The 14,164-nt window shown below is 35.6% G+C and overlaps 3 protein-coding genes across 3 annotated transcripts in view; all 3 read left to right on the top strand.

The window, feature by feature from the left end:
- The window catches only part of LOC104707478 (phospholipase D gamma 1-like), an 8,590-nt gene extending 8,478 nt beyond the window's left edge, over window positions 1-112 (top strand). The window contains exon 11 of the mRNA XM_019228776.1: window positions 41-112. Coding sequence (XP_019084321.1) covers window positions 41-112 — 72 coding nt within the window. The remainder of the gene's footprint in view (window positions 1-40) is intronic.
- LOC109125867 (phospholipase D gamma 1-like) lies at window positions 1-1,713 on the top strand. Its single transcript, XM_019228537.1, has 6 exons — window positions 1-86; window positions 175-322; window positions 404-552; window positions 647-841; window positions 928-1,125; window positions 1,246-1,713. Exons 2-6 carry the CDS (start codon window positions 208-210, stop codon window positions 1,537-1,539), a joined length of 951 nt encoding a protein of 316 aa, XP_019084082.1. The 5' UTR covers window positions 1-86; window positions 175-207; the 3' UTR covers window positions 1,540-1,713.
- LOC104707476 (hydroxymethylglutaryl-CoA synthase-like) lies at window positions 9,549-12,677 on the top strand. Its single transcript, XM_010423834.2, has 12 exons — window positions 9,549-9,721; window positions 10,244-10,350; window positions 10,442-10,574; window positions 10,671-10,814; window positions 10,907-11,065; window positions 11,151-11,224; window positions 11,322-11,397; window positions 11,480-11,535; window positions 11,622-11,709; window positions 11,789-11,929; window positions 12,033-12,182; window positions 12,289-12,677. Exons 1-12 carry the CDS (start codon window positions 9,659-9,661, stop codon window positions 12,481-12,483), a joined length of 1,386 nt encoding a protein of 461 aa, XP_010422136.1. The 5' UTR covers window positions 9,549-9,658; the 3' UTR covers window positions 12,484-12,677.

Genomic DNA, 14,164 nt, shown 5'->3' with positions numbered 1-14,164 from the left:
CATGGCTTAATCATTAGATTTTCCGTTCAATTGATTCAAGTTCAGTCAAAGGGTTTCCGAAGGACCCAAAGGAAGCTACTGGAAGAGTAAGTACAACTCGGAACAGTTTTAGCTTGTCATCTTCAGTCACCATCATGTTGCTATATTCTCTACTAATTATGTATATATGAACAGAATCTTCTATGTGGGAAGAATATTCTCATAGATATGAGCATACACGCAGCTTATGTTAAGGCCATACGGTCAGCTCAGCACTTCATCTACATTGAAAACCAATATTTTCTTGGATCATCATTCAACTGGGATTCGAACAAGGACTTGGGTAAGAAAATTGAAATCTTTTGTAGGCAAGCTCAGTTATCAATGGGTGCAGTAATAATAGCAAGGAGTTTTGGCATTGCAGGTGCTAATAATCTAATCCCGATGGAAATCGCACTTAAGATTGCTAATAAGATTAGAGCAAGGGAGAAGTTTGCTGCTTATATTGTCATTCCAATGTGGCCGGAAGGTGCTCCAACAAGTAACCCTATTCAGAGGATTCTCTACTGGCAGGTAAATAGTTTATCAGTTCTTTGCTACACAAAAAACCGATCTTGACGAAAAGTCTTGCCTTCTTTATACCGGAATTTTTTCATAATCTCTGCAGCACAAAACAATGCAAATGATGTATCAAACCATCCACAAGGCACTTGTTGAAGTTGGTCTTGATGGCCAGTTGGAGCCACAAGACTTTTTGAACTTTTTCTGTCTTGGAACCAGAGAGGTCCCTGATGGAACAGTTAGCGTATATAATAGTCCACGGACTCCACCCCAGCCAAATGCAAATGCAAATTCTTCACAGGTATACAAATACAGTTGTCTACTTTTGAATTTTTGGTTTTTGGCTCAATGGGCTTGTTTACTCACTGAAACAACAAACAAATCTAGGTGCAAGCTTTGAAGAGTCGGAGATTCATGATATATGTTCATTCCAAAGGTATGGTAGTGGATGATGAGTTTGTCTTAATTGGTTCCGCGAATATCAACCAGAGATCCTTGGAAGGAACTAGAGACACTGAAATCGCCATGGGAGGGTATCAGCCTCACCATTCATGGGCTATGAAAGGTTCTCGTCCTCGTGGTCAGGTAAAAAAACTTTCAAAGACTTTTACTTTTCAATCTGAGCTAGCATTCTATGACGTAAAACTAGAAACCCACCAGTCTATGTCCTCAGTCTGAAACCTGGTTTGTCCCAATTTCTTGCAGATTTTTGGATATAGAATGTCCTTATGGGCAGAACATCTAGGGTTTCTAGAGCAAGGTTTCGAGGAACCAGAGAACATGGAATGCGTAAGACGGGTAAGGCAATTGAGTGAGCTCAATTGGAGACAGTATGCAGCAGAGGAGGTAACAGAGATGCAAGGTCATCTTCTCAAGTATCCAGTTCACGTCGATAGAACAGGCAAAGTGAGTTTTCTTCCTGGATGCGAGACATTCCCAGATCTCGGTGGCAAGATCATAGGCTCATTCCTTGCGCTCCAAGAAAACCTCACCATCTAAAATATTTGTTCTTTGTTTTTTCCACTTCAAAAAGTAGCTCTCTGAGTGTGATCTGAATGAAAAGTGTGCCTTTAGGGTCTACGTGCTGTAAATTTATTTTTTCCAATTATTTCAACTGATGATCTATCATAGTGTGTTTTGGACTTTTTCTACTGCTACTTCCAATTTGCGTTATTTCACGGTTTGTTTTTCTGTTGCATAAAATATATTATTATTATATCTAAAAAACAATAAAATATAGATTAAAAAAAATAAATCTTTTTTATTGATTAAGATGTTGAGAACAAGTACAAAAACCAAACCATAAACCCTAATCGTGTACCTTTATCTTTTTCAGAAGTTGCTTATTTATAAGCAGTATTATTTATTCCAAATTCCTTGTAGGAATCTTTTTTTTTCTCTTTCTTTGGAGATCTTTGATAACTTTCCATTTTATTAATAGTTAGTTTACAATTATTTGTCGGTTGTTAGTCTCCATGGTAAGGGATTGGACTTCTTGTACACGTTAATAGGTTTATTTATATGTTGTTTAAGATCCTTTGCAGGTTGTTTAAGATCCATTGGAGGTGGTCTAGAATCTTACATCAAATGAACTAACCCTTTTAACTATCATAAATAATCTTTTAGATCCTTTAAACAACTAACCACATGATTTAACATGTGTCAAATGTTGATAAGTTGATCAATTATTTTTATCCAACAATTCAAATGTTGATAAGTTGGTTTTCTCTCTCTAGCGGCCATTGTACGGAAAGTTCGAAACCAGATCCAAGCTCTACTCCCTTTGCCTTGACTAGTTTCTTTTGGATCTGCATTAGAATTTTGTAGATCTACGGTCTCCTTTCCTTCTTCTCCAAGATGTGTCTGTGGTTTATCAGTCCTCTAGTAGTTGCTATGCCTCTCCGTCAAGTTCATTCTAGCCTATGCTAAGGCTCCTGTCTTACTGAAGACTCTGTTCACTGATCTATGAGCAACCAGGCCATGGATAAGAACAAAAGTTGTCCCTGGTTTCGCTATCTAGCCCTCCCCTCTCGCAACTTGCTAGTTCCCCAAGACGACATCGAATCAGCTGGTTTCACCAGAAACTTCCCTGTCGATGACCATATCTCGGCAACTCATCTTGAATCACAAAGACCTATCTCCCATTATGGGAAGGATTCTACTTTTCCTCTGCTCGTGAATGTTCCTGCTAATAAATCTGGGTATCTTGTAATCGGGTTGAAGACGGAGCAGCGCCTACCCCCCGATCTGACTTTGTCTCTGGATCGAGATTTTTCTCACCTCTACGGGAAGATTTCGTTGGTGTCTCCGAACCTGCCTACTCCGTCGGAACCACCGGATCTATCTGTTCCATCTCCGACTCAGATCCCCATTGTCTTTCATTCCTCACTTAGTCGTCACCCCTCTCCGCTGCGACTGAGATTTATCTTACCTTGGTTCATCCTTTCTCACGCATTCAAATCCCAGCCTGGTCTCGCTTGCACCGTCGGCGTTAGACTTCTCTTGGGAGTTTCCCAAAGACTCTTACCAGCGTGTATCACAGCCGACATCTCCTCTGCATCCTCCATCGAGTAAAAGTTCCGACGAAGCAATTTGCTACCGTCGAGACCTATCTTTGGATCTGTTACGGGTTTCCTGCCTCCGCCTTTTACCTCGGCTACCAGACCAGATCCATCGAATTCACTAGGTACCTTCGAACCACCTCGGAAAGCTTCGCCGACGTTCGTTCTGGTGATGCCGTTTAGTTGCTGCATCCTATCGCTTACCTCTAAGAAGTTTTGGCGAGGAAGAAGAGCTGAAATTCTAGTAGTGATGGGCCGACTTTTCACTACCTTGTTTTTGGGCCAAAGCTTAATTGTCCTTCTATTGGGCCTATGGAATTCAATAAGGTCACTATTTGAAATGGTCCAATTAAATTAACGGTGGTCGAGGAGAATTTCTATTCTTTTATCTCACTTCCCTCTCAATGAGGTGCTTCGGCTACTAAAGTTTAGATTTATTCGAACCAATGTAAGTACGATGGGGTTTGATACTCACTCGGGCACTAACATATGAGGACTTTAGCATAGAATTGTCAAAGGACGAGAGATAAAAAAACTTCTCGTCGACTGAGAGAAATGTAATATGTACTCTCCAGGTTTTATGTTTCTGTCTAAGACCAAGAATGATAAGATATTTCTGCAAACTTTGCAAGTTGAGTTAGGATTTAATAATCTCCAAACTGTTGAGCTTGATGGCACTAGTGGAGGTCTAGCTCTTTTCTATTCAAAAGACTATCCGATTAAGTTTTTGTTGTTAGATGATCGATTGATTGACATCGAAACTATCATTAATGGAAACCGAGTTTTTATGACCTTTATTTACGGAGATTCTGTGGTCAAAGATTGCGATTATGTTTGGGAGAGATTAACAAGAATTGGCATAGCTAGGTCCGAGGCTTGGTTCATAATCGGCGACTTTAATGAGATCACAGGAAACCATGAAAAAAAAGGAGGAAAAAAAAAGATCTGAAGCTTCATTCCTACCCTTTCGTGCAATGATCAATGCTTGTGGGTTTATTGATTTTCCATACCAAGGAAATCAATTCTCATGGATTGGCCAACGAACAAATGGTAAAGTAAGATGTCGATTGGATAGAGCATGGGAAATGAAGAATGGCATAATATTTTTTCCCACACAAATGTGGAGTATTTGAAGATGTGGGGTTCTGATCATCGATCCCTAATAGCGTCTATTCGCTCGACTCCGAAAAAATTTTCGCGCAAATTCATGTTTGATAAAAGATGGATTGATAAACCCGGAATAAAGGAAGCAGTTCAAGAAGGATGGAGTGTAGGGGGAACTCGGGTGAAATGCCTCTTATCGAGAAGAATCCGAAATTGTCGAAGAGTCCTGTCCATATGGAAGAAATCAACTATTACAAATTCGGAGAAGCTTATCAAGGAACTCCAGACTAAGATTGACGAAGCATATGAGGACAAGCCTACAACGACGGAAGAAATCCTAGCGTTAAAAAAGAGACTATGCAAGGCTTACAAGGAAGAGGAAATGTTTTGGTACCAAAAAAGTCGTCAAGACTGGTACGCAGAAGGAGATAAGAATACTAAATTCTTCCACGCTTCGGTGAAGCAAAGACGTGCAAGGAATAGAATTACTGGCATTCTTAATCGAAATGGAATGTGGGTGGATAATGAAGAAGGGCTAGAAGAAGTTGCCATTGAATATTTTGATAATTTATTCTCTTCCTCGAATGTGAGTGATCCTTCTCTAGTTCTTAGGGACGTCCCTTCCATGGTCACATCAGCCATGAACGACTTTTTAACTAAGGATGTTACAGAAGCGGAAGTTAGAAAAGCGCTGTTTTCACTCAAGCCAGGAAAGGCTCCGGGGCCAGATGGGATGACCGCTCTTTTCTTTCAGCGCTTCTGGGATATAACAAAAAATGATCTCATCGATATGGTGAAGAATTTCTTCAACTCTGGTATTTTTGATGGCAAGATAAACAAGACCAATATACGTCTTATACCTAAGGGAGATAGGCCTAGAGAAATGTCAGGATTTCGTCCTATTAGTTTATGCAATGTAAGCTATAAGGTGATCGAAGATCTTGAGTTTTCGATTAAAAAGATTTCTTCCACATTTAATCTCTAAGACACATTCTGCTTTTGTAGCAGGACGATTAATAACCGACAACATCCTCATCGCTCAAAAAAATTTTCATGCCCTTCGCTCTAACTCGGTTAATAGGAAAAAATTTATGGCTCTCAAAACAGACATGAGTAAAGCATATGGTAGGGTGGAATGGTGATTCCTCCAATCCTTAATGGAGAAAATGGGTTTCAACGAGCGATGGGTGGGGTGGATCATGCAGTGCATCACTTTCGTGTCCTATCAGGTTCTTATAAATGGGGAACCCAAAGGCCGTATTAGGCCGACGCGTGGGATTCGACAAGGGGATCCAATTTCTCCATACTTGTTTATTTTGTGTACGGAAGCTCTCATTTCTCAAATTAGAAAAGCAGAGGCAGACGGAGAAATTCAGGGACTTAGGGTCGCTTTTGCAAGTCCGCGAGTCTCGCACCTCCTCTTTGCTGATGATAGTTTGTTCTTCTGCAAAGCAGATATTCAACAAAGTAAAGTAGTGATTGACATAATCCGCAAATATGGCGAGGCTTCGGGACAAGAGATTAATTTTGCTAAATCTTCTATTATGTTTGGGAATGAGGTAGAATATTCTCTACGTCAAGAAATTAAATCAGTTCTGGGAATTTCCCAAGAAGGAGGTATGGGGACGTACTTGGGTCTCCCTGAAAAGATTCATAGGTCAAAAGCCCAGGCTTTTGCTTTTGTCAGAGATAGATTACATAAACAAGTAAATCCATGGCCTTCAAAATTCCTCTCGAAAGGAGCGAAAGAAATTCTTATTAAGGCGCAAGCACAAGCCCTTCCAACATATATAATGTCGTGTTTTCTATTGCCAAAAGCAATATGTTCCAAATTAACTAGGCCGTTAGCTAATTTCTGGTGGAGCAATAAGGCGGATAATAGGGGTATACATTGGATACCTTGGGACCAATTATGCTCGCCACTTTCAGATGGAGGCCTAGGATTCAAAGCATTAGAAGACTTTAATCTCGCATTATTGGCGAAGCAATTGTGGAGACTATTAAGATTTCCTAATTATCTCCTTAGTCGTGTCCTAAAAGGAAGGTATTTTAAGTACAGTAGCCCGTTAGAGATAACGGTATCCAACCGACCGTCATATGGATGGAGGAGTATGTTGGCTGCTAAAGAAGTTTTGAAACATGAAATTCGGAAGACTATAGGCTCGGGGTTTGGCACATACCTTTGAACAGATCCGTGGATACCTGATTCCCCTGCGCGCCCTCCAAAAGGACTTTCAGATGTCTGAGATCCTTTGATCTGTGTGAACACCTTGATTGACTTCGAGACAAAACAATGGAAGCTGGATCGTCTCCGGGAACTCTTTCCTCCGGAAGAAATTACCCTCATTTTAGGGCTTCAACTGAGTCGTACTGCATCAAATGATGGATATTGTTGGACTATGACTAAGTCTGGGAACTATTCAGTCAAGTCTGGATATGAGGCCGCGAGAATCATTTCTCGTCCTGCTTGTGAACTCCCTCTTTAGGGGCCTAGTGTTACGGTACTAAAAGCACAAGCTTGAAAATAAGAACTACACGGAAGTTGAAACATTTTGTGTGGCAATGTATTGTTGGGTGCTTGGCAATAAGCCAAAAACTACACTATCGCCATATTGGTAGAGACAAAGGATGTTCAAGATGTGGAGCAGACGAAGAAACTATCAATCATGTGATCTTCGAATGTCCCCCAGCTAGACAAGTCTGGGCTTTGTCGAATATCCCTTCTTCACCTATGTTGTTCCTGTCATCGTCGATATACAATAATTTTGATTATTTATATTGGCGGGACAAGGACGTGGGAGCGAACGAGGAGACATTGTTTTGACTATATGAAGTTTAATAAGACTATATGAAGTTTAATAAGACATTGTTTTGACTTTTGAGATGAATAAGTTGTCACAAATTTTTAAAGATTGGCATGATTTTTGTAGGTTACTAAATGATTTTATTAGTTTTAAAGTAGTCTTTTTCCAAAGAGAAAAAACTTTCGCCAATTGAAATTTAAAACGAATTATTTAGTTCTTTAGTTATAACCATTTTAACTTTTTAAGAATTTATTTGTCCTTTTTCACCGATTGAAAAGTTTTCATTTTCTTTTACGAGGTACATATATATAAACGATCATATGACAATGATCTTTAACCAAAGTGTTGTAGTGACAATTAAATTAAGTAATAATAGTCTAATAGACCTAAATTATAAACAAGTTTTCCATACAATGAGCACAAATCAAATTTGTAAGATTTTGAACTTAGTGTAAATTAAAAAAAAAAAAGAGATTTTTAATACTAGATATAGAACTCTCATTTAAAATATATCAATACTACAAATATATATTTGAATACTACTACTCTGATAGTCTGATACAATAATTGAAGAAAGTGATGTAGCATCGAACCCTTGCCTTACCTACCCCGCTCACGTGTATAAACCCACGAATTTGTGTAACCATCGTTCGTATCATCACACGTTATGTCCCACAAAATCGGTGACGTAAGCTGAATCCGCTTGTCATCTGAGATGGTCTGAAATTGGAAAAATAGTACATTCTTTAATAATGTTTGACCATTTCTGGTAATCAAATCGGACGGTAGAAGGATGATGATAGATCTCAATCGAACGGTGGCGGAGAATCCAAGGTCTTAGGGCAGATGATTGTTATATATATATATAGCTTTATGAAAACGACAATGTTTTCACATGTTTCGAAGTCTCAAACTCATTAAGACAATCCCACCACCATGTTCTGTCTGATCTATATAGTATAGTAACCAGCTAATCACAAAAAGATTAGAATTAGTAATTTAACTTATTGTTTCATTTTTAATCTTTTGTTGAGTTTTTTTTTTCTTTTTTTACGCAAACGTGATGTTTCCATGTTAGTATGTTACGTTGTTGTTGATGACTTAATTGATACTATACGCTAATTTCTCGTGGGAGAAGGTAATTAAATCCAGTCAACTTATGAATAACTAGATAACAAATAGGATCATTTACTTTTATTAGAATGTAAATAAAAACAAAATTAGTTAACGAGGTTGATAGATAGTGTGAATTAATAACGTATATGACTCATGACTTTTTCGTGCGATTAAGTTGGTTCGGAGTTAATCTAACCAATTAATGCTATCGGACAATTAGTGAATTTTTTTAAAAATATCACAAAATCAAAAGAACCACAAATTTAATACGAGTAAAAATATTACTATTCAAAGTATCACAAATTATAGGAAGCATGGAGTTTCTATAGGGAGTTCATTTCCTATTTAGAATCTAAATCAAAAAAATTGTTAGAAATTTACGATTCTTTTTTTAAAACTTATATATATTTTTTTCAAGAAAATTGATATCGCAAATAAATAAAAACATAATTTATACGGAAATGTAACGTTGATTTTATTATTAATTATATTATTATTCAAAGTATCATAAATAATAGGAAGCACAAAGTTTTGATTAGGAGTTCATTTCCTATTTACTAGAATCTAAATCGAATTCGAATTTTTTTTAAAAAATTTCAGAATCTCGTTTTCATCGTGCTTCCTAAATATTCACTTTTTAAATAACGTTGGTTATAATCCAATCCTAATTTCTAATAGATTGAATTGAAACCTAACTCCAAGTATAAGGCAAGTGATATCGTAAAGCTACTCTCTATCATAAACCAAGTGAATCCATTCAATCCAAGACTTGAAACAAAAACCAAAAATAGAGTGTGGCAAAATTGGTAGATAAAAGAAGAAGAGAAAGGGCAAATAAATGAAAGAAAGAAGAAGCACGAGGGAGCTAACTCACGAAGTCTGCGTTGCCTAAATAGATTCCGGAAACACACACAAACACAATATATCCATTTTCCAGATAATAATTATTATTTTTTAAAACTATTTATTTGTTCTTTATTTGGTTTGTTAGTGGATTATCATGTACTTTTATTTCACATGTAGCTGTCCCAGAAAAAAAAAAAAATATGTATCTTAATTTTGAACAAAAAAAGTGCCTTTAGTTACAAAATTTACAATTATTATTAATCAATTATATATAATATATCTGGCATTTTCAGTTGGTTTCAATTAAAATCTCCAAACACTAAAACAAAACAACTAAAAATTGAATATGAGAACTCCAAAAATAAATTGAAGTACATTTTTTTCTTTGACCAAATTTATATATAAAACAAAAAAAGAACAACTAGTAATATAATAATTAAAAAATCATTATAAAAAATTCGATAAATAATAGTTTTTGTTTTAAGAAAATCATTATTAAAAAAATCAGCTAATATTTCTCGTAGAATTATTTATTAAAGTTTTTTTTTTTTTTTTCATTTTCTGTTTTCAACCGATTCATCAATATATTCTCTTCTTCCTCCTCTTCTACACAGAGAAGCTTCACAAATCTCTCTCTGTCTCTCTCTCAAAGATCGAACCTTTTCGATTTCGTTTACCATCGAAACAATGGCGAAGAACGTTGGGATTTTGGCTATGGATATCTATTTCCCTCCCACCTGTGTTCAACAGGTAATACAACCCAAAAACAACAAAACCCAAGTTTTTTTTTTTCTCTTTTCGATTTCATCTTTTTATTGCATTGATGATACTCTGTTTCTGATACAGTTTAATTTCATTGAAATCTTCAAACTTTATGTTAATTTTTTCGACAAATATTCAAACTTTATGTGGTTTTTCAGAATGCTTAATCTCTCTGTCTCTGTTATGGTTTGTAATGGCGGCGGAGTTTGCTATACGATGAAGACAGATAATGCTCAATTTTTTTAAAAAAAAATTTGAATTTATCAGACTCGAGATCTTTACAGCTAGGTTTGAGATTTGGTGATATTACTAGCTTGATATGGAGTGATTTAAAGAGTTTTATCCTGAGGTTTCTCATTAAAGTCTGTATTGGAAATAAAGTTTGAACCTTTATTTACAATTTTCGTGGTTCTTATTGAGATTGATCTAGAACATTCTGTTAAGAATCTCTTGTTTGCATTCTGATCTTTCAAAAACTGGTGTTAATAATTGCTGATCAATGTGTTATAGGAAGCGTTGGAAGCACATGATGGAGCAAGCAAAGGGAAATACACTATCGGACTTGGCCAAGATTGCTTAGCTTTTTGCACTGAGCTTGAAGATGTCATCTCTATGAGGTATTTGTTTTTTTTGTTTGTCTGCGTGTATGTAAATAAAAACTCCTGAAAATACTGAAACTGATCAGTTTCTTGGTTGTGTTTCTTTTAGTTTTAATGCGGTGACATCACTTTTTGACAAGTATAAGATTGACCCGAAGCAGATCGGGCGTCTTGAAGTAGGAAGTGAGACTGTCATTGACAAAAGCAAGTCTATCAAAACCTTCTTGATGCAGCTCTTTGAGGTATTTTATACTTTCTTTGACCTGAGTACCGGTTGAGTTTCTATGTGTATATAGAGAGTAAATGTTTGTCTTTTTTCTTTGGTGGGGAATGAACAGAAATGTGGAAACAGTGATGTTGAAGGTGTTGACTCGACCAATGCTTGCTATGGTGGAACTGCAGCTTTGTTAAATTGTGTCAATTGGGTTGAGAGTAACTCATGGGATGGACGTTATGGCCTCGTCATTTGTACTGACAGCGCGGTATAAACATCGACATAAGACATATCTTTTTATTATTCCTAAGAGAGTCTTTTGCATTAATCTTGACCTGTTTATATCTAAATGCTTTTCAGGTGTATGCAGAAGGACCTGCAAGGCCCACTGGAGGAGCAGCTGCGATTGCTATGTTGATAGGACCTGATGCTCCTATTGTTTTCGAAAGCAAATTGAGAGGAAGCCATATGGCTCATGTCTATGACTTTTACAAGCCTAATCTTGCTAGCGAGTACCCGGTAATCTTTTAATACATAATCTCAATTTCTTTTGGTACAGAGAATCAAATTTCTTATTGCTTTATGGTTTCTTGTGATCTTGTAGGTTGTTGATGGGAAGCTTTCACAGACTTGCTACCTTATGGCTCTTGATTCTTGCTATAAACATTTATGCAACAAGTAAGTGTTTTGTTTTTTCATGGTTACAAAAAACTCAGTTTCTCTTTTTTTGCTTGTGTTGTGTGTGACTCATTTCAATCCTTTTGGTTTTTATTAGGTTTGAGAAAATTGAAGGGAAAGAGTTCTCAATCAATGATGCTGATTACTTTGTTTTCCATTCTCCATACAATAAAGTAATTTTCTTACTCCTCCAAAATTAGTTTTGTTCTACTTGAATTGTCTCTTACTAGTCTCTACTCCTCTCTGCTATTACAGCTTGTACAGAAAAGCTTTGCTCGTCTCTTGTACAATGACTTCTTGAGAAACGCAAGGTTCTTTACTTATCCAATTGTGTCTTTGGATTAAAAAGTTCTTTACTTATTTGATAGTGAGTAACATCTTTGTTCCTCTATTGCAGCTCCATTGACGAAGCTGCCAAGGAAAAGTTCACCCCTTATTCATCTTTGTCCCTTGACGAGAGTTACCAAAGCCGTGATCTTGAAAAGGTTTTCACTTTTTTCCCCCTTTTCCATTGCTTTTGATACCGAGTTAAAAAAAGCTAAGGAATCTTTGTCTATTTTGTAGGTGTCACAACAACTTGCAAAATCGTTTTATGATGCTAAAGTGCAACCAACGACATTAATACCAAAGGAAGTTGGTAATATGTACACCGCTTCACTTTACGCTGCATTTGCCTCCCTCATCCACAATAAACACAACGATTTGGTAAGAAAAAGAAAACAAAACTTTGCTTACTTCTTGATTATATTGAAATCCTACTTTTGGTTTGAAGTTTTGTTACATATGTTGTTTGGGTTGTTTTATATAGGTGGGAAAGCGGGTGGTTATGTTCTCATATGGAAGTGGTTCAACCGCAACAATGTTCTCATTACGCCTCTGCGAGAATCTGTCCCCTTTCAGCATTTCAAACATCGCATCTGTAATGGATGTGGGTGGTAAACTGAAGGCTAGACATGAGGTAACACAAGAAGTTAATAACAGATTTTCAAAGAAATTGAAGTTTTAATTAACATCTTGAATCTTGATCATTAATCTCTGACTCGAGGTTTGTTTTATTATTGCAGTATGCACCAGAGAAATTTGTGGAGACAATGAAGCTAATGGAACATAGGTATGGAGCAAAGGACTTTGTGACAAGCAAGGAGGGTATTATAGAACTTTTGGCTCCGGGAACTTATTATCTGAAAGAGGTTGATTCCTTGTACCGGAGATTCTATGGCAAGAAAGGTGACGATGGATCCATAGCCAATGGACACTGATTCTTGAAAAGGAACAAAATCGTAAAAGTCTACTTGAAAAAATGTTATGTTACTATGCACCATTTTAATCGTTTTATACGTTTCTTGTTACTTTGATTTTAGGGACTTGTATGCTCTGTTATTTTTCTTTTAATTTACAATATTTGATTTACTTCTCTCATGCAATTGAGAATTTGGAACCTGTTGTTAAGCTATTTCGTCTGCAAATGAAAATTTGGGTAATGATCATATAAATAATTTCTTAATCCATTCTACTATATGGTCCAACCACTTACTCGTGGTCATATTCGATAGAAATTGGCGATGAGTGGAGGGATCCATGTACTATTTATATTAGTCCCAAATATTGCCAAGTCTCGATGTGGGACAATTCTAAATTTCTAATACACTCCCCTCACGTTCAGGATCGATATCTGAAACGTGAAGTTTGTGGGACTGGACATCCACGAATGTACCCCATAATCGAGACATTAGACCTTAACCTTGGGCTATGATACCATATTAGTAAATATGGATATCCAACCAAAAACCAATTGGCAATGAGTGGAGGGATCCATGTACTATTTATATTAGTCTCAAATATTGTCAAGTCTTGATGTGGGACAATTCTAATAGGACCAAACAATAGCAAGATTTTATGAAATGGTTAAGCTTCGATATCGTTAAACAGCAATTAACAAAGAGGAACTGATCATCACCCATGGATTCCAATGTAATCACAAGTTTTATGATAACAGATGCTTGGCATGAAACACACAAAAGGTCAAGTTTAGTATTTACTGGATCTCTTAACATATATCTAGTCATAACTTATTTCATTAGTCTAAGAGGTTTTTATAATACTAATTAGTAGTCATGATCTTATCCTAAGCACACAAGAGATTATATAAGTTTTTTTTTTTGCTTTGAATTACCAAAGATTTAGTTAGCTTTATTTATCCTTGACCGAAAGTAACCGAGTCTAGTCAATAATTTATGTTAGGGCAAAAAATACTAATAACTGCTAAAACGTAATAAGAATTAATCCAAGTCAAACCAAACTTGTTCCGCTGTTTGATGTTCGTGTCAACAATGTGGAGATACAATATAATCTCTATAAATTAATAAACATTATAAATTAATAAATTTTGGTAATTCCAAATAGGAACAGTATAAAAAATAATAAAATTCAATAAGATAATAAAATAATAAAATAATAATTTCTTATATAAAATATGATTTCAATAATATCATAAATTAATAATTATATATATATATATATATATATATATGTATTGATATAGTAAAGTATGTTTCTCTTAAACCTCATATTTGTAAAACAATTGTTATGTTGTATTTTCAAACTATAATGATATAAAATATTCTATAACATTTCATAAAACAGCTAAAACTTTTTAAAGTTTTTAATTTTTAAATATGCATCATTTATATTTTGATAGTTTGATAGACTATTAAAATACGATAATTGATTCTTATTCATAAATTTGAATATTTATGTCATGTGTATAAGTGAATTTGTCTATAATATTTGTAATTCATTATCAATAATATTTTTTAATTATTTCAAATTCAATTCCAATACCATAAAATTTACAACATCCAAAATTTTAATCTTATTTTGCAAAAATTGTCTCAATTCATAATTTTTAAAAATTAAACAATTCAAAATACACCTATAAAT

Source organism: Camelina sativa, chromosome 8 (genome assembly GCF_000633955.1).
Source record: "Camelina sativa cultivar DH55 chromosome 8, Cs, whole genome shotgun sequence".
In the NCBI taxonomy this organism is placed as follows: Eukaryota; Viridiplantae; Streptophyta; class Magnoliopsida; order Brassicales; family Brassicaceae; genus Camelina; species Camelina sativa.
The sequence above is the reverse complement of the archived record's forward strand: the minus strand, read 5'-3'. Positions and strand labels throughout refer to the sequence as shown.

Coding starts and splice junctions, on each gene's coding strand:
- LOC104707476 (XM_010423834.2), top strand. CDS start 9,659: ATGGCGAAGAACGTTGGGATTTTGGCTATGGATATCTATTTCCCTCCC. Junction 11,536..11,621: donor GACTTCTTGAGAAACGCAAG/GTTCTTTACTTA, acceptor CCTCTATTGCAG/CTCCATTGACGAAGCTGCCA. Junction 11,930..12,032: donor ACAATAAACACAACGATTTG/GTAAGAAAAAGA, acceptor TGTTTTATATAG/GTGGGAAAGCGGGTGGTTAT.
- LOC109125867 (XM_019228537.1), top strand. CDS start 208: ATGAGCATACACGCAGCTTATGTTAAGGCCATACGGTCAGCTCAGCAC. Junction 323..403: donor GGATTCGAACAAGGACTTGG/GTAAGAAAATTG, acceptor TTGGCATTGCAG/GTGCTAATAATCTAATCCCG. Junction 553..646: donor AGAGGATTCTCTACTGGCAG/GTAAATAGTTTA, acceptor TAATCTCTGCAG/CACAAAACAATGCAAATGAT.